This window comes from Ursus americanus, chromosome 22 (assembly GCF_024610735.1).
Source record: "Ursus americanus isolate L20-20 chromosome 22, mUrsAme1.1.p, whole genome shotgun sequence".
NCBI classification, from domain to species: domain Eukaryota; kingdom Metazoa; phylum Chordata; class Mammalia; order Carnivora; family Ursidae; genus Ursus; species Ursus americanus.
This window is the reverse complement of record NC_142148.1, coordinates 6,355,648-6,371,008: the sequence shown is the minus strand read 5'-3', so window position 1 is coordinate 6,371,008 and position 15,361 is coordinate 6,355,648. Positions and strand designations below refer to the sequence as shown.

General features: G+C 43.9%; 2 protein-coding genes across 7 annotated transcripts in view; one reads left to right on the top strand and one right to left on the bottom strand.

Annotated features, from left to right (window-relative positions):
- AURKA (aurora kinase A) overlaps window positions 1–5,516 on the bottom strand; it is a 19,053-nt gene extending 13,537 nt beyond the window's left edge. The window contains exons 1-2 of one of the 3 annotated variants that reach the window (XM_087853477.1): window positions 5,383–5,516; window positions 1,432–1,478 (exon numbers count right to left, since the gene is read on the bottom strand). In XM_087853477.1, the coding sequence (XP_087709603.1) occupies window positions 1,432–1,473 (42 nt within the window). In that variant the 5' untranslated portion in view covers window positions 1,474–1,478; window positions 5,383–5,516. Of the gene's footprint in view, window positions 1–1,431; window positions 1,479–5,147; window positions 5,340–5,382 lie in introns of those variants that run through there. The other 2 variants (XM_045808439.2, XM_045808438.2) reach the window with 2 other exon arrangements.
- CSTF1 (cleavage stimulation factor subunit 1) lies at window positions 5,396–15,361 on the top strand. 4 transcript variants are annotated; one of them, XM_045808437.2, is made up of 6 exons: window positions 5,396–5,520; window positions 8,248–8,448; window positions 10,036–10,313; window positions 10,458–10,655; window positions 11,492–11,882; window positions 14,547–15,361. In XM_045808437.2, the coding sequence occupies exons 2-6, from the start codon at window positions 8,280–8,282 to the stop codon at window positions 14,804–14,806; spliced, it is 1,296 nt and encodes a 431-aa protein (XP_045664393.1). In that variant the 5' UTR covers window positions 5,396–5,520; window positions 8,248–8,279; the 3' UTR covers window positions 14,807–15,361. The 4 variants fall into 4 exon arrangements, with proteins under 4 accessions (XP_045664393.1, XP_045664391.1, XP_045664390.1 ...); XM_045808435.2 differs by having other exon boundaries at window positions 5,420–5,560; XM_045808434.2 differs by lacking the exon at window positions 5,396–5,520 and adding an exon at window positions 5,651–5,735.

Genomic DNA, 15,361 nt, shown 5'->3' with positions numbered 1-15,361 from the left:
GAGCCTGCTTCTCCCTCTCTCCGTCCCCCTGCTGGTGCACACATGCTTGCTTGCTCGCTCATTCTCTCTCAAATAAATATTTAAAAATTCTTAAAAAAAAAAAAAATAAAATGATATTTATCATAGGAATTGAGAATCAAATACAAGGACTCGAGTTAGCCTTTTTCTAATTGGTTATTTTGGACTTTCAGCCAGTATATTTAAAAAGGGGGGTAACTATCCATTTATTTGAAAATAAAAACTCCTCACCCTGTCAGAACAGCTAAAATCAAAAACACAAGAAACAAGTGTTGGCGAGGACGTGGGGAAAAAGAAACCCTCGTGCACTGCTGGTGGGAATGCAAACTGGGGCAGCCACTGTGGAAAACAGAATGGAGGTTCCTCAAAAAGTTAAAAATAGGGGCACCTGGGTGGCTCAGTAGGTAGGACGTCCAACTCTTGGTTTCAGCTCCAGTCGTAATCTCGGGAGGTCCTGATATCAAGACCCAGGTCAGGCTCAGCACTGAGTGTGGAACCTGCTTAAGAGTCTCTCTCTCCCTCTTCCTCTCCCACCCTCCCCCACACCCTGCTCATGCGTGCTCTAAAAAACAACACATAGACATAAAAAACAAAAAAAAAACTTAAAGAAAAAAGAAAGGAAAAACTTCTAAAAACAAGAACCCCCCCCCACACACACACACACAAATCAAGAAGCAAGATTTGTATTTTTATGCTGACTTCCTAGAAGGAATAAAATCTGGGGATTACTTATATTAAAGGATCTTTATATAAAGACTCATTCACCCAGCTGCTCCACAAATATTCATTAAATTCTAAGAGCCAGGGGTCTTTCCCAGGTGAAGCCTTCCTGGATTCCAACCTAGCCCAATCTGAATTGAGCACCCCTCGGCAGAATTACATATTCACGTATTTTATGAAGGCGTGGTACTGGCTCACATAACTCCCCAAAGGGGCTAAGCTCTTCAATATCAAAGACCATGTGCTTTTCAACACCGTAATCCCTGCCTCTGACACAGAACCTGGCCCAAAGCGAGCTCCCAGGAAATGTTTGCTACAATGCAGCTTGACAGTCCTTTGAGCTTACCATTCCCTGAATCGTGACCAGAACAAATTATGGCAAAGCAATTTCATTTCTGGCAAGCAAGTAAGCACAAGCAAGTATTAGGCACCTGTTGTGTACAGTATTATCCTGCACACAGTGAAGGAATACAGATACTTAAACAGCTAGCTAGAAGACAAACCATAACAAGATAAAAGCTACAGTGACAATCAACAAAATGTTATTTAATGCCAAGAAAAGTGACTGACATCCAGGAATGTAGTAGAGAGTTCTAAAGTTACAATCCAAAGTAAAAGTAAAAAGAGCTCCAGATAGAAAACCAATCTCCATTGGATTTTATAAATGTGATCGAGATTACATATTCAATTTACCTTAAGAGGCCCTGCAATGCAGTTTTCTTTAGATCTGTCCATGATGCCTGAAAAGAAAAAGAACCACCTTTAATTTATACAAAACCTCGCGCTTCCACGTGCTGTTATGATAGATCAGGGTACAGCTCCTGATGAAAAAGCCTCCACAACACAGAATTTCACTTTTTCTTTGTCCAAATGAAGCTGGCATGAGAGCCTTGTTTTCTCAGGTGACATAAGGGACAGGTGTGGGGCCTCCGCCCCGCACTGCACCCCCCCCCCAGCCCCCAACTTCACTCCCTGAGACCTCCTACTCTGCCAGCTCATCTCTGAAGGACAACTTCATCAGTGCAGGAGCCTGCTTCCAACCCTGCTGCCTCGTAAAAGCAGGTCCTCTCCTCGCCATAATGGACTCCGGCTATGACAGCACCTCTCCCCTTACCCTTCAACAACAAAGCTCCGGAACAGTCATTCACTCACCGCATCCACCATGTCTCTCAGCCTCTAGCCCTCCCCCATCAGGATTTCGTCCCCACCAAGGGGCCAGCTCATGACTGACCTCTACTGTTACCAAACTGGTGTCCCCAGCAGCATTTGACAGGGTGGCTCTTGTCCCACTCCCAGCCTCTGCTAGCTTGCGGGGTGGTCCCCCACTGTCACCAGCTCTCCTACTGCAACCTCCCTTGCTCAATCTGCCTCACTTGTGCCAAGCTGAATGAGTCCGACTCCACTTCTCCATCCATACCCTTCCTAGGGGCCCTCATCCAGCACCAGGACTCTAAACCATCTCTGAGATGATGTGGGTTTACAGCTACTACTCTAACTTCTCCTCTGACGGCCAGACTCCTACCTACCTACCTACCTGCTCAGTATCCCCCAGAAAGTTCTGCCAAGCACCTCAATCCCAACACATCCAGACAGAACCTCTTCTCTCCTCCCGGCTTTTCTTCCTCTCTGCTCTCAGGAAGAGCCTGAGAACAGGCCCAGAAACACTCTTTCTTTTGCAGCTATCCTCATTCCCTATAGGAACCCATCCAGTCTCTGGGCTCTCAACACCAGTCACAGGCTCAGGACCTCCAAACTCCCATCTCCAGCCCAGACCTCTCCCTTGAACTCCTACCAGTATAGAACATCTCCACCTGTACTCAGAGGCCCCTCAATTTTAAAATGTCTCAAACTGAATTCCTGCTCCCTCCCTACCCCCATCTCCCCAACCCTGTTCTCACAGATGTCTCCATCTCAGTTACTGGCAAACCCTACAGTCTGCCAGTTGCTCGGTTCAACTGATCTTCTATACGGTTCTCCCTCAAACCCCACATCTAACCCATCAGCATATCTCATAGGCTCTACTTCAAAATCACTGCTCAGGACCTTTAATACCACCACCTGATCAAACCAATGCTCTCTCCCTTCCATTCTTTGCAACAGGCTCCCAATGGTCACTCTGCTTCCACCCTTGCCGCATTATGGTCCATTTGCAACACTATGAAGTCAGCTATGTTGGACCTTGGTTCAGAAGCCCCTCATGGTCCCTCAACTCAAATTCAAAATCCTACTTGCAAAGACAGTCCTACAGTCTCAGAGTGTGGACCCTGACCACCTTTCTGGCCTTATCTCCTCTTGTCTATTGCACCAGCCATACAGGGCTTCTTTCTTTCCTCAAAGCAGTCCCCTGCCACAGGGCCTTTGTACTTCCTGTTCTCTCTACCCATTTGGTTCTTCCCTCATACAGAAGTGTGGCTTGCTCCTTCATTAAAATTCTCTGCTCAGACCTTTCCTTTCTGACCATCTTGCTTTTATTTTTCTTCATAGCCCTTACTTAACATCTTACATAACATTACTCGTACTTGTTTACTTCTGCCTTCCCAGACAATATCCAGCTACTGTTCAGGATCCCCAAGGGAAGTAAGCTCCATGAGAGTGAGGGCTTAGGCCCATTTTGTTTATGTTGCCTCCCCGGAACATGTCTGGTACATAGTTCATACACCAGTGTTTGCGGAATGAGTTAATCCATTAAGAAAGCAAATCAATAATGCAAATAGTTTATAATACTTACTAAGCCCATACTGTGAGTCAGGCACAGCAACCTATCAAGTAAGTAGAACATAAACTCCAAGAAAACAGAACCTCTCTGTATTTTCCCTACCCAGGAGCTCTCTGAATCTAGAATCTCTAGAATCCAATCAGAAAGTGTTCCCCATCCCCACACTTTCACATCCATTTCAAATTTAAATAACTCCACCTTGAAGATGGAACCACAGCTAAAGAGGAAGAAGACCTTATATTAAACTGCAGGTTAGGAGAAATGACAGGAAGGAAAAAGGAGTTATAAGCTCGTGTTATGCAAACAATTTCACATACACTCTAAAGCTTTCTTCACTTTCCCTAATAATTACAAGTAGCAGGCTAATGAGAGCACACAGGCTAAAGGATATTTATTCGATAGTCTTCAAAAGAAGCTAGATATTTGCCCCAATTGAATATACTTTTCCTCCTCAGGGAGATGAATAATGATAAACAGAATGGAGTAAGATTCTGATCCAGAAATTCTGGAGAGAGCCCCAGGAAAACTTTCTCAAGTGATTCCAGTCCATAGCCATGTTCAGGAGTCACATGACCTGATGACCTTCACAAGATCCCTGCAATTCAAACCACACATCCTGCTATTCTAAACGGGAAAACTGTTAAGATTGTATAGCGCTGTGCATTTAGACTTTTTCTTCATCAAACCTGCTAGTGTCTGCACAGACTTAGAGGAGAGTGGGAATGAGTATGTGGCTGAAAAGCATTTAATTCAAAGAACAAGAAAGGTTAAGGAGAGAGGAGGAACCGTTAAAAGTCAAGGGCAGTAGCTCCGTCTACATCTGGAGGGCATTTGTTAGAAATGGAGACTTTCAGGGCCAACCACAGACCTAACAATTCAGATCCTGCATTTTAACATCCCCAGACATCTAATATGCGCTGGTCTAGATCCACTGGTTCTCCATGAAACATCAGAATCACCTGGGAAACTTGACAAACTACAGACACCTGAGTTCTCTATGCCCAAGCGCTTCTGATTCATAAGGTGGGTCTACATTTTCCACAAGGACCCTCAGAAATCCCGATAAACGCAGTCCAAGATCTGCGGTTTCAGAAGCACTGGCCAAAGAAATCCTTTTTGAGGAAGTTTTCATTTATTCACCCACTCATTCACCCAGGATAAGGGTCCTTCCTGGCTATTCTATCCACAGTAGCACCCGCTAAACCACACTACTGTTCTCTTGCAGGTTCTCTAGCCAGTTGGTTGTCTGGCGCCCCACCCCCGCTAGAACATAAACTCCCAGAGAGCAAAAACCCTCCTATTTTTTCCTAGCTAGGTGCTCACCGAATACGAAAACCCCATCAGAAAGCACCCCCACCCCCAATGCCGCTCAACAACCCCATGCACTGTAGGTGTTTGGTAAACACCAAGCGGCATCTTACAGGGCGCCCCAGTACCCGGGAGCAGAGGGGAGGGCGCTGGGAAAGCACGGGTGGGACAAAGGACGGGACCGGGGGAGGGAATGCAGGTGGGGAGAGGAAGAGGAGGACTAAGGAGGACCGAGGACGGCCAAGGTGGGGACGGGGCACCGAGGGAGACCTCGCTTCGACTCTTCCCCGCCGGCACCGCAGCCCCACCGCCCTCTTCCTTCCCACCCGTCCCGCCGCCGGCTAAAAAGCCACCCAGACCCGCCACCCTCGCCCATCCGTCTTACAGAGCTATCCCAGGGTCTACGAACCCGCCGGCTCCCGCCTCCGACCCAAAGCCGCCGAGTCCTCCCGAGAGCTCAGCCGTTAAGATTCAAAGTCTTCATTTTAAATAGGAGTTAAACCCTCTAATCTGAATGCTGATTGGCCTGGACTAGAGAGGCACTGCCTTTTGATTGGTTCACAGCCAACCCGACGGCTTGAGTCACGTCCAAGGCGGTGACAGCGCGCAGGCGTACTTGCCCGGTAAGGCCCCGGAAGTGTTGGAGCCAACCGCCCGCCAGACTTTGGCCGTTCTAGAGCCCGCGGTGTTCTCCAGGATCAGACATTTGTCGGAGAGACAGCATTTTCTTGGCGTCCATCAACGTTGTCGCGCAAGAGGTAAAGTCGGAGGAGATTAACGAACCACTCGAACGCGCCAGTAAGTAAGATGGCGAGAAGGGCAGGAGAGAGTGGGGCCGATCGATAGCGCAGTGCTCGGCGCTTCGCCCTTTGCGCGTGCGCAGTGAACGTGCGCTCAGAGCGATCGATCGGGCAGAATTCGCGCCTCCATTTTTCTGGGAGAAAGCGGGAGATCGAGAGAGCCGGACTAGCGGGTACTGGGGGCCTGGGATGCATGGAGAGCGGCTGGTGCGGTCCGCTGGGGTCTTTTCGGGACAACAGGAAAGATGAGCGAAGCGGGAAGGCCCGATAGTGAGTGGGGTGGCATGCGTCCTGAGTTGCCAGGCTGGGCCTGCAAGCCCTCTTCTCTTCCTCGAAGGCCTCGCTCCCACCCTCACTCCGTCCGTAGTTCGCTTCTATGGCGGGATGTTAGCTGAGCTTCGTGAGGGGGTGTGTGTGTTTTCGCCCTGATCTCCCTTCCAGTTCCGGGTGTAGACAGTTCCTAGGCCTTGTTCTTCCCGTCCTGGGGCCTCGGCGTCCTCGCCTGCAAATTGGGGGTGGTAATTAAGTACTTACTAGCCCAGCGAGCAAATGTTCTGTGAGACTTGAGAAGCGGGCCGCGTACTTTCTCTTCTTTCCTAATCTTTTGTACCCCGCGATGCTCCTGGCATGAGTGCAGAGACAGGAGAGAATAGTGGTTAAGTTCTGGGCTCTGCTGTGGGCAGTCCTGGCGGCCACTTGACGAGTTACTCAGCCACATTTTCTTTTCAGCTTCCTAAGTTATTTCTGCCGGTTTCATCATCTCTGTTGTGTCCTAGTGTTATCTACACAAGCATAGATTTATATACAGTTGCTTCTACGTGTGCTTAAATATTTTGAATGATTTCATTCAGTGAGCTAATGCTTGTAAAGTGCTTAGCACGGTGTCTGGCAAGTGCTTAATAAATGTTGGCTGCTGTTATTAACACCCATCAGTGCAGCACGGTAAGGACTGGAGCTCTAAGGTCAGATAGCCGGGGTAAGGATCCAGGCTGTGTCATTGATAAGCTCTTTGATCCTGGGTAAGTTAACCTCTCTGCACCTCGGGTTCCCTATCTCTAAACTAGGATTAGATGAGTATTAAATGAGGTAATGCATATAAACTGCTTACACACTGGTGTTATATACTACACTTAGTCTAATAAATTTTAGCTAGTTTATCATTAATTTTTTTTTAAGATTTTTATTTATTTATCTGAGGGTGAGCATGAGCAGGGTGAGGGGCTGAGGGAGAAGCAGGCTCCCCCATGAGCAGGGAGCCCTCTGGGAGGCTGGATCCCAGGACCGCAGGATCATGACCTGAGCTGAAGGCAGACACCTAACCGACTGAGCCATGCAGGCACCAGGCGCCCCTATCATTAAATTTTTAAGGAACACTACAGGTAGTCATCAGGAACGACACAGTCTAGAGTTAAACCATCTGTTTGCTAATCCTGGTTTCTCTAGGCACTGGTCATGGGACCTTGGACAAGTTATTTTCCCTTCTCCTCTGTAAACAAGATTACAGGGCCTCCCTTACGGGATGGTGTTGGGGACTAAGTAAGAAAAAACATGCTGAACATTCAGTAACTGTTAGCTATTCTTATGATCAGTAGTTTCAGTTATTCTCCAGAGGAGAATTAGTTAGAAAACATGGTTCCACACTCCTTACTGTAAGACACCCCCCTTCCAGAATCTTTCCCTGTAAAGTACAGCAATCCAGGCAGTACTGATGTTACTGCTCACTCCTCTCCTTTCTGGTATTCCTCTCTCCCCTGTGCTCTGACTTCCAATTTCTTGTCTCCCTGTGACTTCTGTTCTTTATTACTGGCCCCAGGCTCCTGTGGTCTTCTGGTAGGTGTCCAGACATACATATACATACAAACACTGATTTTTAGAAGTCAAATTTATCTGCTCATGTCCACCAGTTGGACTTATTTTTTTTTTGCATAGATCAGAAACCATCATCTGCAGTTTTCATTTTACTTTCTAAGAGAGAACTTAAGCACTTGTGAACCAATCTAAGGGCACAATCCTTTAGATTTTTACCCTTTTTTTTCCTTCATTTTTTTATAGTTGTTTTGGCCATATCCTATTTGCCAGTATTTTATTAAGCAAGTCATCTTTGAATCTTTCCAAAGCACTCAACTTGATTAGTTTTCATAGCGTAGTGGCTTTTGTGCCCTTGTGTTTTTATTTACTATCTAATTAAATTGTGTAATTTAACAAATTTAGTTACAGTGTGTTTCAAGAATGAACTTAACTGACGTCAGTAAGCATACAGCTCAGCTGGTGGAAACAGTGTCTAGACATTCAACAATAGCAGCTGTCTTAACTATTGCAAAAACCAGTCAGTGTCTTAGAAGAAGTGGAAGATTCTGGGACAGCAATATAGAAAAAAAGTGGCAGGCAGGTAGTTTGACAGAGAAGAAAAATGGATGAAAAGTTCTGTAAATGTTCACTAACGTGATTTGAATGATTTCTGTGTGCCACTCAGCTCAGTGCTCTGCACATACCGTCTTATTTAACCTTTGCTAACTTGCTTAGCAGCTGAGGAACATGATCTCAGAGGAAGGAGGTTGATGACCAAAGATGATGGAACTAGTGGCCCTGGGATTTACGCCCCGCAAGTCTGGCCAGATGACTGTGTTGTTTCTGTGACTGACTAGTGCCTCTGCCCTTCACCATCCCTGTTTTCTCATCTTGCAGCTGGCAAGGAAATTGTCTTCCTCTTCTCCAAGATGTACAGAACCAAAGTGGGCTTGAAGGACCGCCAGCAGCTCTACAAGCTGATCATTAGCCAGCTGCTCTACGACGGCTACATCAGCATTGCTAATGGCCTCATTAATGAAATCAAGCCTCAGTCTGTTTGTGCACCCTCGGAGCAGCTCCTGCATCTCATCAAACTAGGTAGCTTTGAATGCAGATTCATTGATTCCGGGACAAGGTTCCAGATGTTTTTGAAATCAGAATTTTTCAAGATTATTTTTGTGTAGTTTTGATGCCTAGTATGTGTCACACACATGCTAGACACTGAAAGAGTAAGCAAACCCCAGATTATGAAGATTTCGAGCTGGTTCTAGCCTCAGGCTCTGTATAAGAATTATCTGAAGCGTTCTTTCATTGTGCTGTTGACCAGATTTCAGTTCAAATGGTATTTCAGAGTCCTCTTCACCTTTTCTAAAATAACCCACTGTCTTCCCCAAACCTCAGGTACTCTAAAACAGCAGTCCTATTTCCTTCATAACAGAATCACTATCTGAAATTTTCTTCATTGTTTCAGGTTGTTTCCCACACAGTCCGTACCTCCCCAGAAAAGACAGCAAGCTCAATAAAGATCAGGATCTTGTCTTGTTCAACAATATATCCTGGGTTTTCCCTGGGTTGTAGAAAGCACTCAGTAAAATATAGAATTACCAACATGTTTATACCCTTTGACGTAGCAATGCCAATTTTGAGAATTTCTGTTCAAATTTGAGGAAATAAAACGAATACAACTGAAATACCCAACAATAAGGAATTAGTTGTGAGTGTTCTTGTGTCCACCACATTGAGTCCAACAACATGATGTAGATAAACGTTACACTGGCCAGATGTTTATTCTGTTTGAGTCAATGAACAAGTTACAAAATATCATGTAGTGTGGTTCTATTTTTGTTTTAAGAATTGTAACAACTGTGCATGGGGAAAGGTCCAGAAGAATTCATTCCACCATGTTAACAGTAATTATTCCTGGGTCATCTAATAGAAGGTCATTTTTATTTTTGTGTTCATCTGTATTCCTAACTTTTCTTATACTAATAAACATACTGTTTATGTGATATGTGAAGTTATGTTTAAATTTAAAATGCATTTTCTTGAGAAACTTCTGTTTATTAAATATCAGCATTCTTTCAAGTATGTGTCACTCGTGTTAGTGCTAACAATGTATCTGACTTAATAGCCTCAAAGGCGCTACTAACAGATCTCAGCACTAAAATATTAAAATCCAGAATGGGGGAAAAATAGACAGCTTAACTATAGAACTGCTTTTTTTGTTTTTTTTTTACATTTCTGTAGTTGTGATTAAAGTAGAAAATTTTGGAGGCAAAAATCAGGGGAGCTGATGCAACCTATTGGAGCCTAACCTTCCATATTGCCTATAGTGTCGTCGCTGTGCGTGCACCCAGGTCAATAGACATAATTTTGTGAAGTGCTAAGTGTCATGCAGCTCCAAGAAAGAGTGAATTGACATTGGATCCAGAATTTGGTCTTGTCTTTTTCAAATAATATTTTTTCATGCACTTAATTTTTTTTTTTTAAGATTTTATTTATTTGAGATAGAGCATGAGCAGGGGGAGGGGCAGAGGGAGAGGGGAAAGCAGGCTTACAGCTGAGCACAGAGCCCAACAGGGCTCGATCCCAGGACCCAAGGACCATGACCCAAGCTGAAGACAGACACTTAACCGACTGAGCCACCCAGGCACCCCTCATGCACTTAATTTTTATTCCTTTCAGGAATGGAAAATGATGATACTGCAGTTCAGTATGCAATTGGTCGTTCAGATACAGTTGCCCCAGGCACAGGAATTGACCTGGAATTTGATGCAGACGTCCAGACTATGTCCCCAGAGGCTTCAGAGTATGAAACATGCTATGTCACATCCCATAAAGGACCATGCCGTGTAGCTACCTACAGTAGAGATGGGCAATTAATAGCTACTGGATCTGCTGATGCTTCCATAAAGATACTTGACACAGAAAGAATGTTGGCCAAAAGTGCCATGCCAATAGAGGTAAAAAATCCCAGAAACGTATGTACTGTTTGCCTGTTGTTCATTGGGAGAGTGAGGGACCAGTTTAGACTGGACTTAGCATAGTTGGGTACTTTGAGTCAGATAGCTTTTAGATTTTGAGCTTCTGTTTTCTTATTGGTCTAGGTCATGATGAATGAGACTGCACAACAGAACATGGAAAACCACCCAGTGATTCGAACGCTTTATGACCACGTGGATGAAGTCACATGTCTCGCTTTCCACCCAACAGAACAGATCCTTGCCTCTGGTTCAAGGGATTATACTCTTAAATTATTTGATTATTCCAAACCATCTGCAAAAAGAGCCTTCAAATACATTCAGGTTAGGAATGTTTGGAAAGGAGCTTTACGTTTTTTCTTAAAAATAAAGAGCTATTATTGTATGACTGTTCTCTTTTTTAAAGTAGTCTCAGTGATCCTATGAAACAGGAGGACACGACAAGGACACATGCCGCAGGTGGCTCGGGAATCTGATTTGCATGGACACGTGGTCCACATGCTGCCCTGTGCCCACCTTCTCTGGCCGGTCAGGACTGCTGGTCACAGTTTATGCAACAAGGGTTCAGAATCTGTATCACTTTTTTAAGGTTGCAGAACCCTGTTTAAAGACAAACCAACTTCGCTGAAAGTATAACTTAATGGGAATCAAAAAATTACTCAGTTGAAACTATCAGATGTTTCCTGGAAAAGTGACATTTGGTACCGTATTTTGAATTTCCAGTTCAGAAATACTAATGTTTGGGTAGTGGCTTCCACCTTTTAGTAATTTAACTTAGTTTTTTACTCAATATTTGGAAACCTAGGACAAATTGAAGAAGCTATTCATGTGTATAAGTTGTGTTAATCCTTCTTCGTTCATGTGTGAATGTATGCTAGCCTGATAATATTCCATTCTGAGTTCACCCGATGTTCATTTGCAAATAATGAAGCTTGCTTCTGCAGTTTTTGGAATAAATAATCTTACCAGTAAATAGTTTTTGAAATCTCTGTTCAAATGATACTTTCTTATATTCTAGAAAGTTCATTGTTCCTTATACCTGTGTAACGTCTGACCATTGTTTTATATGTTCTCTCCATCAACCAGCTATTTTCCACATCTCCTCTGGATTTAATTGTTCACTAGTTGGTCACTTAATGTTAATGTCTCTGTCCTAACAGGAAGCTGAAATGTTACGCTCCATCTCTTTTCATCCCTCTGGAGACTTTATACTTGTTGGGACTCAGCATCCTACTCTGCGGCTTTATGACATCAATACATTTCAGTGTTTTGTCTCTTGCAATCCTCAAGACCAACACACTGATGCTATATGCTCCGTGAATTACAATCCTAGTGCCAATATGTATGTAACTGGTAGCAAGGACGGCTGCATCAAGTTATGGGATGGTGTTTCAAATCGATGCATCACAACTTTTGAGAAAGCCCACGATGGTGCTGAAGTTTGTTCTGCCATTTTCTCCAAAAATTCTAAATACATTCTCTCCAGTGGAAAAGACTCTGTAGCTAAACTTTGGGAAATATCAACAGGACGAACACTGGTCAGATACACAGGTATGCAAAAAATTGCTATTACTTAACATTTCTATAGCATGTTATGGTTTCCAGAACACTTAAATCTTCACAAGAGCCACACTGTAAATGTATGCATTGAGCAAGGCAGATGTGATCCCTCTTTTAGATAAGAAACCAAGACTTAGAGGTTAAGTAGTTTAGCCAAGGCTACAGTTTGTAAGAAGCAGAGCTGGAAATAGAACCATAGTTTCATAACCTTGTTCTCCATACGTTACGGCTTACACGAGATCTGATGCCGTGCAAGTGACATTTGAGACTCTGGTGGTCCATTTGTATGCCAATGGTCTGCCCTTTTCCCCTCAAACATAAGAGCACTCCAGAGAAAAGCCTAAGTTAGTGGATCTCAGTAAATATATGCATTAGGGAAAGAAGGCTGAGAGGGAAGATCTTGGCCTATTCCTAAGAGAGTGCAGGTAGCCCTAATAGTAACTTGGCACTGAATCTTGGTAAAATACTGTGTCTCATTCCCTGTTCCTCAGAGCTGCAAAGACTCTTGTTTGGTAGAAAACCTCCAGTAAACTTCACCTAGTTTCCTCTGTTGTGAGATGGTGTCATACACTAAAATCACCAGGACCAGAACTTTGTAAGAAAACAGCCATTGTAAGGGCTCGGCGGTGGTGGTTATTCGACTTTTAGAAAAGAAATCTGAACCACTAGGGTGCAGCACAGCCCCGTCAGATTTAGCTCCTGGTGACCAGAGCTGGCTTCTGACATAAACACAACTAGCAAGTCTTGGGAAGAGTCATTTTTATCATAATTCTTGGTGACTTTGTTGAAACACTTTTGTATGGAGCTATTTTGAAGAATTTCTTTAATTGTTACTGTTCAAGGACTGTGTTCTTGTTGCAAAAAGAAGATACGAAAGTGATCAAAGTAAAAGTGGGAAAGCCGCCTGCATCTCACAAGTAACGACCACGGTCTGTCTGAGTGTGGAAGACAGGGTGCACACTAGATTCTCACAGGATTTATCCTGTTTGGTCTTGTGAATATGGGGATGTTTCATGCTTATATGTGGCTTATTGGTTTGTTGTAATAGAGATTTGGGATTTGATTTTAAAATGAGATTATACGGAATTTATATGCAAATTCCCTCGTTTTCTAATTCACAGGTTAAGACTCCATGTCAGCATGCTTAGATCTGTGTTTCCAGCTTCAGTGTTTAGTTAGAATTCAAAGGATTCTTAAAATAAAGACAAGGAAAGACTATCAAGCCTTAGAAATGTCAATGTTAAAAATTAATTCAAAACAGTAAAAATTAAAATGCTGAACTAGGGAAATAATATGCATAGCATGTAAAGTGGACCCATATCAGGGGTCAGTGAGCTGAAGGGGAGCTAGGTGACCGGCGGTACCGTAAACCTAAGAAACGAAAAGGGAAGTATCTTTCTGTACTCATCAGATGGTGGGAATTTAAAAGATTGATACTATCTTGTATTGATCAACATTTTAGGAAATTACATATTTTATTGTACATAGTGTCAGCTGGGGAATATTTCTAAAGGGCAGGCTGGTGTCCCGTATCAAAATGTTCAGCATTGGACCCACTATGTGCACTCTTAGAAATTCAGACTCAAATGACTCTCGGCAAGTACGCACATGCACGCACGGAAGGATGTCCGTCCTGACGTTATCTAGAGAAGGGCAAAGGGAGAGGCAACAGAAATATCCCCCAGAAAGCATTGAGTAAGTGGTTGTTGCGCATCCTTTCCACGGTATGCAGCCTTGAAAACTAAATACTCACCCTGCCAAGCTGTGTGTGTTACACCTCATGCTGATCCTTGCAGCCGTCTTGAGGGTAGGTGCTGGAATTATCCTCCACAGAACAGAAGAGAAATTGAAGGTGTAACGGGGCTGTGTAATTTGTCCATGTGCACGTCGTTAAACTATGTTCCATCTTTATAGATGGCTACTACAGACTGTTGAGTAAGAGCACATGATGTATGCTCTGCTTTAGGAATGATGGACAACATATAGAGATATTGAGAAAGGATATTCATCAAAACACTAACTCTGGATACAACGCTATCAGGCAGTTTTTATTTTTTTATGCTTTATTCAGTATTTTAAACATAAAATCTGTATTTTCATGGTCCTGAAAAAGCCTAAAGCTTCCTTTTGGAGAGCAGATGTTCATATCCCAGTAATTCTGTTCTAGGGATTTAATCCTGAGGAAATAACATGTTCTGTAGAAAGAATTTGTCACAGTGTTATTTGTGATCAGATACAAACTAAATGCCTAGCAGAGAAGGAATTATTAACTACTAATAGTGCTTCCTAACAGCGGTGTATTTTGCAGCCAATAAAAAACATCGAAGAATGAATATACCCAACAAAAAGTTGATTTAAACTGTGACAGAAAAGATATAATATAGCACCAATTTTGTATTTTTTTTAAGATGCTTTTATGCCTAGAGTACCTCAGAGCGTTCACAGTTGCCCGAAGTGGTGAGCGGGTGGTGATTTTCTTCTGCAGACTTTCTTGGAGTGTCCCAAATTGCACAATAAATGTGTATTCCTTCCATTTTAAAATGCTGTTTTGCCATCGACAGGATAATTAACCAAAGTACAGCAGTCTGAGGATGGAAAATGTAAAAGTGGACAGCTAGCCCTGGCACTCAGACCCTTAACCTCTCGTCTCTGCAGGTGCCGGCTTGAGCGGGCGGCAGGTGCACCGGACACAGGCCGTGTTCAACCACACCGAGGACTACGTGCTGCTGCCGGACGAGAGGACCATCAGTCTGTGCTGCTGGGACTCTCGCACAGCCGAGCGCCGGAACCTGCTCTCCCTCGGCCACAACAACATCGTGCGCTGCATAGTGCATTCGCCCACCAACCCCGGCTTCATGACGTGCAGCGATGACTTCCGAGCACGGTTTTGGTACCGGAGATCAACCACAGACTAGCCCGCCTCCATGATACAGGGTTCTTTTCTCGAGGACTGTGCCCCTCTTGCCCCCGCATCCTGACACCAGCTCTGGTAGTAAGTCACTGCACCATCTGGCAGTTGTGCTGCCACCTCTCCATCCTTCTTGGATTTGTACAAAAGAATCTTTTTTTACCTTGATGTAGAATCATGGTGGGAAAAGTTGGAAACGCAGATCTGTGCGGTGGTTCTGCATTCACTGATTATTACAGTGTGATTTTCATCGGTTTTGTAAATACAGGACTTGCCATTTCTCTTGAATCTCTTGATCATTTGAAGAAGGATAGAGTATTAAAGTGCTTTCTAGATCTCAAGTGGATCTGTCCTGAGGAATTTTCATTTGGTAGTTTTGTCAACTCTTGTGCCTGTTCTCCACCCTGTTTGTCTCTGTCTCCTTGCAGAATACATTTTGACAGATAAGAAGGCATACAGCTCTGAGAATCAAGAGTGTTGTGCCATATTAAAACCATTTTAGAGAATCCATCGATTCTATCCTAAAATGACATCATTCTGAAAATAAAGCTCGAAACTCTAA